Source organism: Halichoerus grypus, chromosome 10 (assembly GCF_964656455.1).
Source record: "Halichoerus grypus chromosome 10, mHalGry1.hap1.1, whole genome shotgun sequence".
Lineage (NCBI taxonomy): Eukaryota > Metazoa > Chordata > Mammalia > Carnivora > Phocidae > Halichoerus > Halichoerus grypus.
This window is the reverse complement of record NC_135721.1, coordinates 117155267-117172155: the sequence shown is the minus strand read 5'-3', so window position 1 is coordinate 117172155 and position 16889 is coordinate 117155267. Positions and strand designations below refer to the sequence as shown.

The following is a 16889-nucleotide window of genomic DNA, read 5'->3' as shown; positions in this document are numbered from 1 at the left end:
AAATTTTAATCACAAAGTATGTTGACCTAAAATCAGATGAAAGTACCTATTAAAATTATATAGAGGGGTGCCTGGGTGGCTTAGTTGGTTAAGCAACTGCCTTCAGCTCAGGTCATGATCCCAGGGTCCTGGGATGGAGCCCCACATCGGGCTCCCTGCTCTGCGGGGGAGCCTGCTTCTCCCTCTCCCTCTGCCTGCCACTCCCCCTGCTTGTGCACTCTCTGTCTCTCTCTGTCAAATAAATAAAATCTTAAAAAAAAAAATTCTATAGAGATATTATTTCATATTATTAAAGACTTTAAAGGCAAAACAAATATTTCTTAAAGTTATTTTGATCTAATATTCCACTCTTGTAACTACCCCTAAGTTACGCATTATTGTTTTTCTTTTTACATTGACTTTAAATGGGTTCAATCTAAATGTCCATGAAGGGGGAGACTGATTACATATTGATGGTGCAGCCATAAATGGAATTTTATGCAGTTGTTTAAGATAAAGAGGCATGTGTCTTAGCAAAGATGGTAGAATAAATCCAGATCAGAGAACCTAATTTCCTAATACTTAGTGAAATAAGAGAATAGTAAAAAACCAGCAAACTACTTACCAGCAGCAACCAAACGAAGAGACGGATATGATTTCATGCTATAAATTTCCAAAATGATGGTCAAGAAAGGAATGGTTGATTCTGATATGCCCATCGCTAAGAAGTATTACTAGAGAAGGAGAGGATATGTTGATAGATATTGAGTATGCTCATTAATACCCCAGATATAGAGAGACATGGGTGAGTAGACAAATGAGTAAAAAGTCATAGATCTCCCCAAGTGAAAGTCCCTATATTCCACCACTAAGATCACAGCAGAAATATGACGAACTCCTGTCATTTTCCAAGGTTCCATACTAATTTGAGGGGATATCCTGATGCTGATAGAACTAGAAGATATCCCTAACTAGATATAGCATAACCTGGAATAGGGACATTTAACTAATCGTGGAAGAGTAAGCAAAGCCCTGGTCTTCTAATAAAAGCTGAACATAGCACTAGCTGAGCTCTCCTCTACTCCCGAAACCTTCGATCTGTAGAAAAGTGGACAGAACAATCCTAGCCTCAAACACACCTCAAACGATATGCAAATTGCAAATAAGGTAGAAAGAGTGTCATGAAGATCTTCCCTCATAGCATTTGAATAAATAGATATGGACTGAACTGTTCATTTAAGCATGAACAAGTTGAAAAGAAGTGTCAAGGCAATGATGCAAACATTTTATGGCAACAAGAAAAGGAAGGAAGGAAGAAAATATAGTATGCAAAACACAAAGAATCTAGAAACAAATGGGAAGACATTCCATGATCATAATTGGGAAGATTTAATGTTAAAATGTCCTTATTACCCGAAGCAATCTACAGATTCAGTGCAATCCCTATCAAAATGCCAGTGGCATTTTTTACAGAAATGAAAAAAAATTCCTAAAATTGATGATTTCAAAGTACCTTTAATAGCCAAAACAATCTTGAGACAGAACAACAAAGCTGAAGGCCTCATACTTCCTGATTTCAAAACATATTACAAAGCTACCATAATCAAAACAGTATGGGATTGGCATAAAGACAGGCATGTAGACCAATGGAACAGACTAGAGAATGCCAAATATATCTTCATGTATTTGGTGAAATGATCTTTGACAAGGGTGCCAAGACTACACTATAGGGAAAGGATAGTCTCTTCAACAAATGGTGCTGGGGAAAGTGGATGTCTATACAAAAGAAGGAAGATGAACTCTTTATCTTACACCATATCCAAAAGTTAACTCAAAATAGATTGAAAACCTAAACAGGAGACCTGAAACTCTAGAACTAGAAGAAGGCATAAAGGAAAAGCCTTATGACATTGGAATGGGCAATGATTTCTTGGATATGACATGAAAATTACAGGTAACGAGTAAAAATAGACAAATGGGACTACATCAAACTGAAATACTTAAGTACAACAAAGGAAAAAAAAGTAATCAGACTGATGGAAACAAATTAGAATGGTTGCCAGGGTTGGAAGGAGGGGAAATAAGTTGTTGTTCAATGGATATAGAGTCGCAGTCATACAAGATGAAAAAGTTCTAGAGATCTATTGTACAACAGTATGCATGTGGTGAAAAATACTATAATGTACTCTTAAAAATTAAGGTCAATTTGTTATGTGGTTTTTGTTTTCGTTGTTATATGTTTTTTAATACATAATTAAAAAAAAAAACCTAAAAAGAAACATAAGAGGCACAGCTTGCATTAGAAGAACTTGGTAAGAACATATTTTTGCCATATGTGCTGCCTACCTCTCTCTATACATGATTCTGGTCTGTTTGAACATGGAGTTGGGAGTCCGGAACCCTGCACTGATTATCTGGCTTTGGGCAAATCACTTTCTTTCTCATAGTCTTGAATTTGTCATTCCTGAATTAAGATTCTGTGTTTGAATGACAGAAAAGTAACAGTTAATATAAACGTAACGGGTATTTCTTACCAAGTGCCTTCCTTTTTAGTGCTATATTTTTCTATTTGTTATTCTTTAGGCTTTGATAAGAATTACATGCAGTTTATTGTTCCAGCACTATAAATATATATAGTTAACCCTTGAACAGTATGGGAGTTAGGGTCGCCAACCCCCCACACAGTTGAAAATCTGTTTATAACTTGCTTTTTTTAAAGTAATCTCTCTACCCAACGTGGGGCTGGAACTCATGACTTCTCTCTCTCTAAAATAAATACATCTTAAAAAAAAAAAAAAAGATTTTATTTTTAAGTAATCTCTACACCTAATGTGGGGCTCAAACTTAATGACCCTGAGATCGAGAGTGGCACGCTCTACTGACAGAGCCAGCCAGGCACCCCATATATAACTTTTGACTCCTCAAAAACTTAACTAGTAACAGCCTTCCATTGATCAGAAGAGCCTTTTTTTTTTAAGATTTTATTTATTTGACAGGGAGAGAGGGAGGGAACACAAGCAGGGGTAGTGGGATAGGGAGAAGCAGGCCTCCCACTGAGCAGGGAGCCCAATACGGGGCTCGATCCCAGGACCCTGGGATCATGACCTGAGCCAAAGGCAGACGCTTAACAACTGAGCCACCCAGGTGCCCCTGATCAGCAGAAGCCTTACCAATAACATAAACAGTTGATAGACACATGTTTTGTACATTACATGTATTATATACTGTATTCTTAGAATAAATCAAACTAGTGAAAGGAAAATGTTATTAAGAGAATCATAAAGAAAAGAAAATACATTTACAATACTGTACTGTATTTATCAAAAAAAATCCACTTATAAATGGACCTGCACAGTTCAAACCCATCTTGTTCAAGGGTCAACTGTATCTATTTTATATATACTTGAATACTGCCACATCATCTTTCTATCTTTTTTTTTTTTTTTTTTTTAAGTAGGCTCCACACCCAATGTGGCGTCCAACTCAGGGCTTGAACTCACAACCCTGAGATCAAGAGTCAGACACTTAACCAGCTGAACCACCCAGGCACCCCTCTATTTTTCTTAAATCAGGTTTATTAAATTACAATTTATATCAATAGGAGTCATCCTTTTAACTGTATAATTGTATGAGATTTGACAAATGCATGCAGTTATATAACCACAATCAAGACTTAGAACAATTCCATTAGCCCCCAAAATTTATGCCCCTTTTAGTCAACCCCCTATGTCATCCCCAGCCTCTGGCAACTACTGATATATTTTCTATCCCTATAGTTTGCCTTTTCTAAAATGTCATATAAATAGAAGCATAAAAGATATAATATTGACTCTGCTAATGTTGAAATTCCAAAACAATATGCCAAATGACTTTGTTTAAAAGCTTTCAATTTATTTGAAATATGCTGTTTATGTATTGAGGTTTACAACTGGGATCAGAACTGGAATAAATGTTGGTAGTCTGAGGGTTTTTTCCTGGTAATTAGGTTCCTCTTGTATTTCATAGATCTTGTATGCGTAATCCTATGGAAAACATTATGAAAATAGTGAAAGGAATAGGAGAGACTTTCTGCCAACACTATACTCAATCAACAGATGAACAGCCAGGATCGCACATAGGTAAGAAGACAAAACGAAAGTTGACATAGCATTGAAAATAGACAGATTGGCCCTAAAAAGTAGAAATTAATTTTTTTTCCTTCCCAGCTATTCTTAATGTATGAGATTTAAATTTATATAAAAGTTTTGTTCTTTAGTCCTTAACAGCTACATTTCATTAACACGTATTTTCCCTTTTATTCCCCTCCCTAGACTTTGCTGTAAACAGACTAAAGCTTGCAGAAATTCTGTATTATAAAATATTAGAGACTGTAATGGTTCAGGAAACACGAAGACTTCATGGAATGGACATGTCAGTAAGTAAATCCACTCTCCCAGCCACTGGCAAGGTCCAAAACTTCCTAAGCCTGAAAGCAGTGTGTTGAGAGGCTGCATAGTGTGTCTTGGGAATCAGCAGTTAATAGCAGACTTAGCCAGTATGATTTGCTAGTTGGCCTTATTTGTCTTTTGCACATCCAGAGCTAGCCATCTCTAGGTAGAAATGTAAAATACATGAAATTCATCTCTGGTACACCATTGGTATCCTTTCCCTTCAGGTCCTTTTTTTGTCCTTGCTGCTAATAATGAGATGCCCCTCCCCAACTGTTAGCCCAACTGATAATTAAGATATTTGCCCATACCTCCCAGGGATTTTGGAGGAATAAAATGCTTGTTAAAAAATTGCTTTGTGGGGTGCCTGGGTGGCTCAGTCGGTTAAGTGTCAGACTCTTTCTTCTTTTTTTTTTAAAGATTTTATTTATTTATTTTGACAGAGAGAGACACAGCGAGAGAGGGAACACAAGCAGGGGGAGTGGGAGAGGGAGAAGCAGGCTTCCCGCTGAGCAGGGAGCCCGATGTAGGGCTCGATCCTGGGACCCTGGGACCATGACCCGAGCCGAAGGCAGACGCTTAATGACTGAGCCACCCAGGCGTCCTAAGTGTCAGACTCTTGATTTCAGCTCACAGCATGATCTCAGGGTCTGAGATCGAGCCCTGCATCGGGCTCCATGCTGAGCATGGAGCCTGCTTGGGATTCTCTTTCCTCCTTCCGCCCCTCCCTGCTCGCACTCTCTCTCTCTCTCAAAAATAAAAAAATTGCTTTGTTTTCTTTGAACATTGATAACTCTGGCCACTCTCTCCAATAGCTATGTAAAGGAATGTTTCTGAAAAGTCAATGCTGGGGTGCCTGGCTGGCTCAGTTGGTAGAGCATGCGACTCTTGATCTCAGGGTTGTGAGTTTGAGCCCCACATTTGGTGTAGAGATTATTTAAAAAATAAAATATTTATAAATAAATAAATAGTCAAAGCTGTTGGGGTGCCTGGCTGGCTCAGTTGGTAGAGCATGTGACTCTTGATCTTGGGGTCATGAGTTCAAGCCTGCTGGGCGTAGAGCTTACTATAAATAAGTAAGTAAATACATGCATACATGTATACATACATACAGTTTATAAAAACTCAAAGCTCTGATATGATCTTTTGGTTTCCTTCTCCTCCTTGTCACTCTTGGAGTCCTCTGACTTTAAATTCCAATAGGAACAGGTTGATGTCGAGGGGTGCTTCATAACTAATGTAATAAAATTTCTCTTTGTTTTCATTCTGGAAATTTTTATCTCTCTTCTGTGTTGGTCCCCCTTTTTCCTGGATTCCATGGCTTTCTCTTTTGTGAGAATCCTAATATTTGACAAAGCATATGTTTCCATAACTTCCTGAGAAGCAGTAAATTTTCAACTTTTTATTTTGAAATAATTACAGATTCATAGAAAATTACAAAAGTAGTATAGAGAGGTCCTATGTGTAGTCAATTGCCCCCAGTGGCTACATTTTACATGATATAATATCAAAACCAGGAAATGGACATTGGAACAATACATATGTCTTCCTCTTCACCATTGCATCACTTGTAGGTTAATGCACCTGCCACCAAAATCAAGATACTGAGTTGTTCTGTTATCACAATGATCTCCCCTCATGCTACCCTTTTGTAGTCACACTCATTCCACTCACACTCTATATGAGTTCAGTTCTTTTAAATTTGTTGAGGTTTATTTCATGACCCCCAGTGTGTATTCTGCTGTTGTTGGGTGGAGTGTTCTGTAAATGTCAATTCTATAGTGTTGCTTGATGGTGGTGTTGACCTCTGTATCCTTGCTGATTTTCTGTCTAGTTCTATCAAGTGTTGAGAGAATGGTATTGAAGTCTCCAAATGTAATTGTAGATTTATCTATTTCTCCTTTCTTTTTTTTTTTTTTTTTAAGATTTTATTCATTTGACAGAAAGACACAGCAAGAGAGGGAATACAAGCAGGGGGAGTGGGAGAGGGAGAAGCAGGCCTCCCACCGAGCAGGGAGCCTGACACGGGGCTCAATCCCAGGACCCTGGTATCATAACCTGAGCTGAAGGCAGACGCTTAACGACTGAGGCACCCAGGTGCCCCTCTTTTTTTTTTTTTTAAAGATTTTATTTATTTATTTGACAGAGAGAGACACAGCGAGAGAGGGAACACAAGCAGGGGGAGTGGGAGAGGCAGGCTCCCCGCTAAGCAAGGAGCCCAACGCGGGGCTCGAGCCCAGGATCCTGGGATCATGACCCGAGCCCAAGGCAGATGCTTAATGACTGAGCCACCCAGGTGCCCCTCTTTTTTTTTTTTTTTTTTTTTTAAGATTTTATTTTTAAGTAATCACTCCACCCAGTATGGGGCTCAGACTCACAACCCCAAGATCAAGAGTTGCATGCTTTACCGATGAAACCAGCTAGGCGCCCCTCTCCTTTCAGTTCTATTAGACTTCTTAAAATCCATATATTTTGATGCTCTGCTGTTTGATACATACACATTGAGGATTGCTATGTCTTCTTGGTAATTGATCCTTTTATCATGAGATAATGTCCTCTCTGAAGCTGATAACTCTCTTTGTTCCAAAAGCGATCTTTTGTTTACATATAACCGCTTCTGCTTTCTTTTGATTAATGTTTGCATGGTCTGTCTTTTATTTTCAGCCTACATGTATCATTACCTTTGAGGTGAGTTTCTTGTAGGTAGCATGTAACTGAGTCACATTTTTTAATCTCTCTTAGTCTCTTTAAATCGGTAAATTTAGGGGCGCCTGGGTGGCTCAGTCGTTAAGCGTCTGCCTTCAGCTCAGGTCATGATCCCAGGGTCCTGGGATCGAGCCCCATGTGGGGCTCCCTGCTCTGTGGGAAACCTGCTTCTCCCTCTCCCACTCCCCCTGCTTGTATTCCCTGTCTCGCTGTGTCTCTGTCTGTCAAATAAATAAAATCTTTAAAAATAAATAAATTGGTAAATTTAGACAACTTAAATTTAATTATTGATATGTTAGGGCATAAGTCTGCCATTTTATTTCTTGTTTCTGATTGTTCTCTTTGCTTTTTGTTTTCTTTTTCCCACTTCCCTATTGATTACTTGAACATTATTTATTTATTTAGTAAGGTCTGTGCCCAATGTGGGTCTTGAACTCATGACTCTGAGATCAAGAGTCACATGCTCTACTGACTGAGCCAGCCAGGTGCCCCCACTTGAATATTTTTTAGACTCTGTACAGATTTGTTTAGTTGTTGCTGTAGGTATTACATTATATATGCATAATTTCACAGTCCACTGGTATAGACATTTTGTAGTTCAATAAAATGTGGAAGCCTTAAGTCCCTTTTTAAAAACTCTGCATAAAGGGGGCACCTGGGTGGTGCAGTCGGTTAAGTATCCACTCTTGGTTTCAGCTCAGGTTGTGATCTCAGGATCATGAGATTGAGCCCCATGTTGGGCTCTGCACTCAGCACAGAGTCTGCTTAAGACTCTCCCTCTCCCTCTGCCACTCCCCCTGCCTCTAAAAATAAATAAATAAATCTTTAAAAACCCTGCATAAAGTCTTTAGATTCACACTTGATTGATAGTTAGTTGTCTGTGTGTAGAATTTTAGACTGACAGTCATTTTCCTTTATGATCTTGAAGGCATTGCTCCATTATCTTCTACATTCCAGTGTTGCTAATTAGAAGTCCAATGGCATTCTAATTGTCAGTAGTGGTATGTGACCTGTTTTTATTTTCTGGAATCTTAGTATCTTCCTTTTATTTCTTATGTTCTGAAATTTACAATAAAGTCTTATTGTGGTCTTTTCATTTATGTGTTGAGCATTCCTATGGAATGCCCTGTTAGTCCAGAAATTTATGTCTTGCAGTTCTGGATCATTTTATTGCATTATTTCTTAGATAATGTATTGCCCACTGATTTATCTTTCTGGAGCTCTTATTATTCAGATGAGGAACTTTGTGGATTGATCCTTTTCTCTTATTTTCCATTTCTTTGTTATTTTATTCTACTTCTAAGGATATTTACTCAACTTTTTATCATCTAGTTCTAGTAAATTTTTTTATGTTAGCTATATTTTCATTTCTAAGATATCTTTCTTGTTATGTGAGGTTAAATTTAGATTTCTTTTGAAGTTTTCTTATGTTGACTGCTTTGTCTCTGTTTCTTCTGAGTTTTTTTCTGTTTTATTTTTTTAAGAATTTTTTTTTTTAAATTTTAAGTAGGCTCCATGCCCAGTGTGCTCCATACCCAAGAGGGCACGAACTCACAACCCTGAAATCAAGAATCACTTGCTCTACTGACTGAGCCTGTCAAGCGCCCCTTTAAGATTTTATTTTTAAGTAATCTCTACACCTAGCATGGGGCTCAAACTTAAAACCCTAGAATCAAGAGTCGCATGCTCCACCAACGGAACCAGCCAGGCGCCCTTTTACTGTTTTAATCTTTGTCTTTCAGTTAGAAGATTTCCTCATATGTTAGATTGTTCTTGGATATCCACATATATTTGAATAAGGCACTAAAAATGAAACATTAATAAACCCTTAGGGTAACTGAGCAGTTTGCTTCAAAGCTTTGTATGCAGGAGTGGGAATATAAGCGCAACAGTCTCATGTGAACATGTAGTATTAGGGACCCTCAGCTGTTGGTGTCTTTTTTTTTTTTTAAGATTTTATTTATTTATTTGAGAGAGAGACAGATCTCATGAGCAGGGGGGAGGGGTAGAGGGAGAAGCAGACTCCCTGCTGAGCAGGGAGCCCGTTTTGGGACTCGATCCTAGACCCTGGGATCATGACCTGAGCTGAAGGCAGACGCTTAACCAACTGAGCCACCCAGGTGCCCAACTGTTGGTGTCTTTAAGGTTCTTCTGAAATATTTCGGTTTCTGTAGAGAAGTATCTGCTAATCTCTTACCTGAATGTTGGTGTTGTGGAGCAAAGCAAGGAAGGGAAACTTGGTCTCATAGTGTGCAGACTTTCACCTAAAACCACAGTCTCTTCTATGCCTGGTGTTCTCAAGCTCCAAGTCTCCCTAGTTCAGTCTTAGAATAATTCTCCAGATCCCTGTTGGGATAGACTAGAACCCTATCATCTGACTCATTAGAGTTGGGGTTGAGTGGGGACCTGAAGAGTTCTGACTACACAGACTTTCATATCATCCATTCACGTTAGCCTCTGCCTAATCCCTGCTTTCCATTCTACCTGTGCCCTGAGTTACTGTGTTTTTCCTAGGTTGCATGGAACAAATTCATTAATTCTAAGTGTCTTTTCAGGCCCTTGTTTGACCATACTACTTTCTACTAAGTAATTTGTCATGTATTATAGCTTGCGGTTATAGCTGACTTCTAGTTTTATCCAAGGTAGTTTCTGTTTCTTATTCTTTTTGTTGATTTGGTGTGATATTTGAAAGGATGGTGACAAACACTTTTTAAAACTGAAAACGTGGGACGCCTGGGTGGCTCAGTCGGTTAAGCGTCTGCCTTCAGCTCAGGTCATGATCCCAGGGTCCTGGGATGGAGTCTCACCTCGGGCTCCTTGCTCACCGGGGAGTCTGCTTCTCCCTCTGCCTGCTCTGCCTGTTCCCCCTGCTTGTGCTCTCTCTCTGACAAATAAATAAATAAAATCTTTAAAACTGAAAACTTATGTTAAATCTTTTTTTTTTTTTTAAGATTTAGTTATTTATTTTTAGAGTGTGCCCATGAGCAAGGGGGTGGTTGAGGAGGCAGGGGTAGAGGGAGAGAGAGAGAATCTCAAGCACATCCCCACTGAGCGTGGAGCCCAACTTGGGGCTTAATCTCAGGACTCTGAGATCGTGACCTGAGCCGAAGCCAAGAGTAGGGTACTTAACCTACTGAGCCATCCAGGTGCCCCAGCTTATGTTAAATCTTAAACTCAGTGGTGAGCAGGACTTTTATCTTCTTAGTAAACTTCTCTGAACTTTTTTAAAGTCTTAGCTGTGACAGTATAATACCTTTGATTTTAGTGTTTTGATTAACCAATCTTTATGTTGACAAAACAGTTGTCATAAAACTGGTATTTAAACGGGAAAAAAAAATTGAAATAATCCTAATGCTTCCTCTTGATGGGAATATTGACTATTTTATTATTTCAAAGCAGATTGTAGTTTATGCCTCATTTAAATATAAGATCTACCATTGAGCAAGATTATATTTTATAAGAAAACTATCAGTTTGAGAACTCAAATTTTTATCTTTGATAATCTGGTATAATATAATGTACAGAGATTGTTTTATCTTGTTTCCATAGTCATCTTTATAGAATGGCAAAAGCTGAGATTGCTGAGAAATATTAAACTGTGGTTTTTCTGTTCTCCAAGGTTCTTTTAGAGCAGGATATATTTCATCGTTCCTTGATGGCCTGTTGTTTGGAAATTGTGCTCTTTGCCTATAGCTCACCTCGTACTTTCCCCTGGATTATTGAAGTTCTCAATTTACGACCATTTTATTTTTATAAGGTGAGATGAGAGCTACAATAACATTTAATGTTACCTAGTGTCCTAATTTAAGATTGATGCCACTGTTATACTTATTGGCATGATTTAGTTAATATTTTGTCATCTGTGCTACATTCAAAGTATTGATAGAAAAGTTGGTTTGAAGAGTTAAATTTTTTACCTAAAATATGCCTAAAGTTATGGAAAATGCAGATAATTGGAAAGCTTATCCATTTGAATTGCTGAGTGGGGTTTAAATATTATTTTAATGACTTAAGGAAAATTGCTTCTGTATATATACTTCAATGTTGATATGTGTTTTCAGGTTTTCTCTTAGGAAGTAAAGGTAATTTTATTCAAGGACAATGGTTTTGGCCTTATCTGATAACAATTCATTTTTATTTGTAACATCCTTTTTTCATTCAAGAAGTTAAACGCCTTTGTTATTTAAGCACATAAATAATGTATTCTCCTTGAAGAAAAACTGGAAATACATATAAACGTAAATATTAAAACCATACATTATAATCCTAAGTATAAATAATATTCACTTAATACTTTTGTGTATATACTTACAGACTTTGTTCTAGGATTTACTCTTATTAAAATGGAATTATTTAATATAAGCAAAATTCCTTTTAAGTACGTTATTCATTCTGTTCTTTTGAGCTACTGGGAAAAATAGTCTGAGAAGGAGCAGTAAATTCAAAATAGCACTAGACTTGGAACCCAAGACCTGAGTTCTTCTGCTATTGGGCTGTTGACCAGTTTCCACCTATCATTGCCTCATTTTTCCATGTATACAAAAAAACATAAAAAGCAGAAATGTATGTGAAAGCATTTTGAAGATCTTAAAAACTCCTTTATAAATTAAAATATATTAATAAGCCACTGAGTCACAGTTCAACAATATCATTGGTTCTGTGTCATCATAAGACCAAAGCTAGTCATACATGCAAGCCCGGTATAGAAATGACTATTTGAGACTACGTTACCTTTGCAATTTTTCTTTACCAGGTTATTGAGGTGGTGATCCGCTCAGAGGAGGGACTTTCCAGGGATATGGTGAAACACCTGAACAGCATCGAAGAACAGATTTTAGAGAGTTTAGCATGGAGTCACGATTCTGCACTGTGGGAGGCTCTCCAGGCTTCAGCAAACAAAGTTCCTACCTGTGAGGAAGTGAGTCATGGCAAGGGTGATAATCATTTAAAAAATAACAGCTGTAGGGGCGCCTGGGTGGCTCATTCATTGAGTGTCATTTGTCTGCCTTTGGCTCGGGTCGTGATCCCAGGGTCCTGGGATCGAGCCCCACGTCAGGCTCCCTGCTTCGTGGGAAGTCTGCTTCTCCCTCTCCCACTCCCCCTGCTTGTGTTCCCTCTCTCGCTGTGTCTCTGTCAAATAAATAAAATCTTTAAAAAATAAAAATAACAGCTGTATTGAGATATAAAACACATACCACACAATTCATCCATTTAAAGTATACAATTTAGGGGCACCTGGCTGGCATAGTCAGTAGAGCATGCAACTCTTGATCTTGAGGTAGTGAGTTTGAGCCCCACACTGGGTGTGGACACTATTTAAAAATCAAAATAAAATAAAAAACCCAAACAAGGGGTGCCTGGGTGGCTCGTCAGTTAAGCGTCCGACTCTTGATTTCAGCTTAAGTCATGATCTCAGGGTCGTGCTCAGGAATCTGCTTGAGATTCTCTCCCTCTCCCCCCACTTGCATGCACTCTCTCTCTCTCAAATAAATAAATAATTTTTTAAAAATACAATTTAGTGTTTAGTACATTCATATATAGGTGCAGCCATCACCTCAACAAGTAACTGTACCCTTTAGCTGTCACTTCCTTACCCCCCTTCCTCTCCCTAGCCCTAACCAACCAGTAATCTACTTTCTGTCTTTATTGATTTGTCTATTCTGGACATTACATATTTGTGGAATCATATGATATGTGGTCCTTTGTGACTGGCTTCTTTCACTTAGCATAATGTTTTCAAGATTCATCCATGTTACAGGGTATATTAGCACTTCATTCCTTTTCGTGGCTTAATAATATTCCATTGCATAGATATATCATTTTGTTCCTCCATTTATTAATTGATAGACATTTGGGTTGTTTCAGCCTTTTACTTCTGTGATAGTGCTGCTGTGAACATTCAGACACAAGTTTTGTGTGGACCTACGTTCTCATTTTTCTTGGGTATCTATCTAGGAGGGGAATTGCTGGGTCATGTAGTAACTTTGTTTAACTCCAGTTTGGGGGAACTGTCAGACTCTTCTCAAAGTGGCTGAACTATTTAACATTCCCACCATCAGTGTATGAAGATTCCATCTTCTCTAACACTTAACCTTCCCCCCGCACAACACTTAACCTTTTTTATTCTAGCCATTAGTGGGCATGAAGTAATATCTCGTGGTTTCTATTTGCATTTCCCTGATGGCTAATGATGTTCAGTGACTTTTCATGTGCTTATTGGCCATTTATATATTTTCTTTGGAGTAATATCCATTCAAATCTATTGCCCATTTTTTAATTGGGTTTTTTTTTTTATTATTAAATTATAGGAGTCCTTTGTATATTGTAGATACAACTCCCTTATCTGATATGATTTGCAAAACTTTCCTTGGTTGTCTTTTTTACTTTTTTTTTTTTTTAAGATTTTATTTTTAAGTAATCGCTACACCCAACATGGGGCTCAAACTTACAACCCTGAGATCAAGAGCCACATGCTCCATCAACTGAGCCAGCTAAGCGCCCCCTTGATAAAGTCTTTTGGAACACAGAGCTTTTAATTTTGATGCTGTCCTGTTTATCTATTTTTTTCTTTTATATTGTTGGTGCTTTTGAAGTCATATCTAAGAAGCCCATTAATTTTATCAGGTTTTTCAAATGTCTATGTAAAAAATTAAACATTTTTCATTAGTAGTAGTTAAAATTGAAAAAATCAGAAGTTTGTACCTAATACAAGTGACACATTTCAGTTTAGTATCAGGTGAGAAATGGAGTTTTTTCCCCTTTACCTCTGTGTTGCTCTTTTGTAACTCCTGTCTTTTCATCCTTATTTGCTTTTCTATGTCTCCTTATTTCATGAAACCTGATAAATTTTTCTCTAATTCCAAATTACTGGAGGGACTATCCAAGACCAGAAAGAACTAAAAAGAAGATGATTTCTTGAAAATCTTGAAATCTCTCTTCCATGTATTTTGGACTTTTGCAGCAAACTGGGCAATCTTTCATATTCATCAATATTTCCATTGTAGAATCCCTTGGGAAAGTGAAAAAAAGCTCTGAACTTGAAGAAAGAGGATTTGGGTTGAAGCTCTTGCTCTGTTACTTAATAGTAGTGTGTCCTTGAGCAGATTTCATATTTTGAGCCTCTATTTTCTCATCCTTAAGTGGAAATAGTGCCTACCTAATCGGTTTGCTTTTAGAAGTAGTCAATAAACTTAAGTAGATAAATTATAAGATTAAGTGAGATATATTTAACAATATTAACTATTGAGCACTTTATGCAAGTTGTTCTATTTTGTGAAAAAGAAGAGAAATAAAACATTTAGAGTAGTTAAAAAGACTTTTTTCTCAGGGCACCTAGGTGGCTCAGTCGGTTAAGCGTCTGCCTTCAGCTCAGGTCATGATCCCAGGGTCCTGGGATCTAGCCCCGCGTCGGGCTCCCTGCTCAGCAGGGAGTCTGTTTCTCCCTCTCCCTGCTCCCCCTGCTTGTGCTCTCTCTCTCTCTTTCACTCTCTCTCTGTGTCAAATACATAAAATCTTTTAAAAAAAGACTTTTTTCTCATTTTCCTGTTATAGGTTTTCATTAGTGGGTCTATCTATATGTAAAGCGAAAGATTTTTGTTTTTTACAGGTTATATTCCCAAATAACTTTGAAACAGGAAATGGGGGAAATGTACAGGGACATCTTCCCATGATGCCAGTGTCTCCTCTAATGCATCCAAGGGTCAAAGAAGTTCGGACTGACAGTGGGAGTCTTCGAAGGGGTAGGTTCAACATGGGGAAAACAATGAACGAAATAACAAAGATAATTTTCTTGAAGAAAATATCAAGTATTGATAATATATTATTATGAAATTAATTTCTTTGTCAGAATTTAAAAGGGGACTTATAAAAAATAATAAAAATTAAAGGGGCACCTGGGTGACTCAGTCAATTGAGTGGCTGACTCTTGGTTTTGGCTCAGGTCATGATCTTGGGGTCCTAGGATTGAGCCCCTCATTGGGCTCCACGCTCAGCACAGAGTCTGCTTGTCCCTCTCCCTCTGCTCCTCCCCCCACTCATGCTCTCATGCTCTCACTCTCTCTCTCAAATAAATAAATAAATAAAATCTTTTTAAAAAGTTTTTTTTTTTTTAAATAAAAAAAGGGACTTCTGCCAACACCCTTGTATGGCCCATTGTATAATTTCTCATATCAAAGTAATAAGATTTTCTTTTTTTTAAAAGATTTTATTTATTTATTTGACAGAGAGAGACAGTGAGAGAGGGAACACAAGCAGGGGGAGTGGGAGAGGGAGAAGCAGACTTCCCGCTGAGCAGGGAGCCCAATGCAGGGCTCGATCCCAGGACCCTGGGATCATGACCTGAGCCGAAGGCAGACACTTAACAACTGAGCCACCCAGGTGCCCCAAAAGTTTTTAAAACTATCAGTCATTAGGGGCACCTAGTAGAGCATCCGACTCTTCATCTCAGGGTCATGAGTTCAAGCCCCCTGTTGGGTGTAGAGATTACTTTAAAAAAGTAATAATTTTTTAAAAAAGCTATCAGTCATTCATGTTTAGAGCAATGAGAAAATAGTAAAAAATACTTAGTACAGTAAAATTTAAAGCCCTGGAAACATTGAGAATGAAAGTGGTTTTTTTGTTTTTAAAGATTTTATTTATTTATTTGAGAGAGAGAGACTGAGAGAGAGAGCACATGAGAAGGGGGAGGGTCGGGAGGGTCAGAGGGAGAAGCAGTCTCACTGCCGAGCAGGGAGCCCAATGCGGGACTCGATCCAGGGACTCCAGGATCATGACCTGAGCCAAAGGCAGTCGCTTAATCAACTGAGCCACCCAGGTGCCCAGAAAGTGGTTTATTTTTTAAAAACTTACAGGGCACCTGGGTGGCTCAGTTGGTTAAGCGACTGCCTTCGGCTCAGGTCATGATCCTGGAGTCCAGGGATCGAGTCCCGCATCGGGCTCCCTGCTCGGCAGGGAGTCTGCTTCTCCCTCTGACCCTCCCCCCTCTCATGTGCTCTCTCGCTCTCTCTCATTCTCTCTCTCAAATAAATAAATAAAATCTTTAAAAATAAATAAATAAAAACTTACAAAGAATAGTTTAAACAATCGTTGCGACCTCCTCCTATAGGAGAAGTATTATAAATTATGATAAATTATAATTTATGATAGTGAGCATCTTTTCTGTGCCTTGATGAACTGTCACATTCCTTTCTTTTTTTTTAAGATTTTATTTATTTGACAGAGAGAGACACAGCAAGAGAGGGAATACAAGCAGGGGGAGTGGGAGAGGGAGAAGCAGGCTTCCTGTGGAGGGGGGAGCCCGATGTAGGGCTTGATCCCAGGACCCTGGGATCAAGACCTGAGCCGAAGGCAGACACTTAACGACTGAGCCACCCGGGCGCCCCTAAATTTATTAGTTGTTCACTGTAGCTTTTCCACTACTGTGCTAGGAAAAGATAATTTGAAGGGGTTTGCAGGTAATTTCATGGCTATAATGTGAATCCTGTATTAAAATGTCAGCTTTGAACATTCCTAGTCAGATTCAAGGGCTGCCTTGGATTTCTTGTGTGTAAGAGATCTAGGTAGGCTCCTGTTAAGGGATAATGGGAGCTACAGTAGAACTTTATACTTTCTACTGAGGTTGGGAAATCAGAGCTGCTTTCACAAGCCCCAGAATTACGGAGAATTCTCCACTCACCTCATTAAGACAGCTGTCAAATCATTGTCAGAAGTAATCTTTATAACTTGTAAGCATGTTTTGTAAATAGATTATATGGCTAATTATCTAATGAGTGTAAAAAT

At 38.4% G+C, this 16889-nt stretch overlaps 1 protein-coding gene across 2 annotated transcripts in view; it reads left to right on the top strand.

Annotated features, from left to right (window-relative positions):
- Positions 1–16889, top strand: part of RBL1 (RB transcriptional corepressor like 1) — a 60184-nt gene that overhangs the window by 19705 nt on the left and 23590 nt on the right. For both annotated transcript variants that reach the window (XM_078057158.1, XM_078057159.1), the window contains 5 exons: positions 3985–4097; positions 4290–4393; positions 10732–10869; positions 11866–12030; positions 14719–14851. In XM_078057158.1, the coding sequence (XP_077913284.1) occupies positions 3985–4097; positions 4290–4393; positions 10732–10869; positions 11866–12030; positions 14719–14851 (653 nt within the window). The remainder of the gene's footprint in view (positions 1–3984; positions 4098–4289; positions 4394–10731; positions 10870–11865; positions 12031–14718; positions 14852–16889) is intronic.